Below are 1,395 nucleotides of genomic sequence, written 5' to 3' on the forward strand. Positions count from 1 at the left end.
ATTCTATCAACAATACAATTTGAATTTCTCATTAATTTTGTAGGTTGACAGAGTTAATCTATCACCCAGTGTTCGAGGGCTGGAGAGGTAAAGAGTTGCCGGTTATCGGGGAACATTAGAATACTTTTCAATGGAGGAAATTAAGATAATAGATAATCACAGTACAGAATCTAAATTTCTTAATGGATTTGACTCTTCTACAAATTAATCAGTAGAAACCAGATCTACAGATTGGCCAGTAACAAGATGAACGGAAACTCCGTGATTGGGTGCCAGAATCTGGATCCACAGCCCAGAGAAGGGAAGCCACAGACTCCATAACCCAGGGGTCTGAAGCCATGGGATCCAAAGCCCATTGAGTAGCAGCTTCTGTATCCAGAGCTCAAGGAGAGGCAACTGCTGGACTTAAAGCCCAGACACCCAGCATAAGTTGTCCAGCAGGAACTGCAGAGCCTGGAGGTCCTGGGGTGGTAGCAGGATGTCTGGCAGGGAAAGGACATCACACGAGATGTCTGGAACCTGATGGGCTCATAGCAGTTCTCCTGACAGCTTCGTAATAGAGAGGAGCCCAGCAGGCAGGTGCTAGGAGAGCAGAGGTCAGTGCTGTAGACCAGGTTGCTGGGCTGGAAGGAGCCTGGGCAGCGCAGATAGCCTCCAAGGGAGCAGGAGGGGAAGTTTCCAGGGCAGCAGTTGTAGTACATGTTGACAGGAGGTATGAGCTCAGTTGAGTTACAGGGAGAAGATTCTGAGTTTGAATTTAACCTTCTGGACAGGTATGTATATATATACTCTCAGCAGTAGGTGTGGTAACCTACAGGGTCATTTTTTACATATTTGTGCTCCCTCGTTTACATGTGTGTAACTCAGTGATCTTCTCTGTAATTGCAGTTGGAATCGTTTTCTCCATATTGTATTTATGGGTGCTATAATTTTGGTGTTATAGCCCAGGCCACTGAACTACACTATGTCAGAAATGCTATGACTGTTTCACACTAATGCTTATCCCATCATAGTCAGGAAATGGTGAGATAATCATCATTTTCCTATTCCTCTTGTCATAATCCTTGTGTGTTTTATGTCTGGCAATGATGAGAAAACACTTTTCTCAACTGGTGGTTAAATAAGATAAAATTATATCTCTTCTTTGTCAATGGATCAAAGGTGCAACTTTGGCTTGAATGAGGAATCTACTAAATACTGACCTTACTTGTCCCTATGTTTTCTCATTCTCCAAAATTATTGCGCATCTATTACATTCTATTACACGTGTCTCAGATACAATGGAGAGGAAAAAATATCAGCCAGGACAAATTGAATATCACTGATGGCTACAACCAGAGAGAAACTTGGACAATTATTTGGAGACATAGTGACAGTGAGGGACAGAACCAAGAC

The 1,395-nt window shown here is 42.9% G+C and overlaps 1 protein-coding gene across 1 annotated transcript; it reads right to left on the reverse strand.

Moving 5' to 3' along the window:
- Nucleotides 1-224: 224 nt before the first annotated feature.
- LOC101278945 (keratin-associated protein 13-2-like) lies at nucleotides 225-701 on the reverse strand. Its single transcript, XM_012539488.2, has one exon. It carries the CDS (start codon nucleotides 699-701, stop codon nucleotides 225-227), a length of 477 nt encoding a protein of 158 aa, XP_012394942.2.
- Between the last annotated feature and the right edge of the window lie 694 nt (nucleotides 702-1,395).

The sequence above is a fragment of the Orcinus orca genome, chromosome 5 (genome assembly GCF_937001465.1).
Source record: "Orcinus orca chromosome 5, mOrcOrc1.1, whole genome shotgun sequence".
Classification (NCBI taxonomy): Eukaryota; Metazoa; Chordata; class Mammalia; order Artiodactyla; family Delphinidae; genus Orcinus; species Orcinus orca.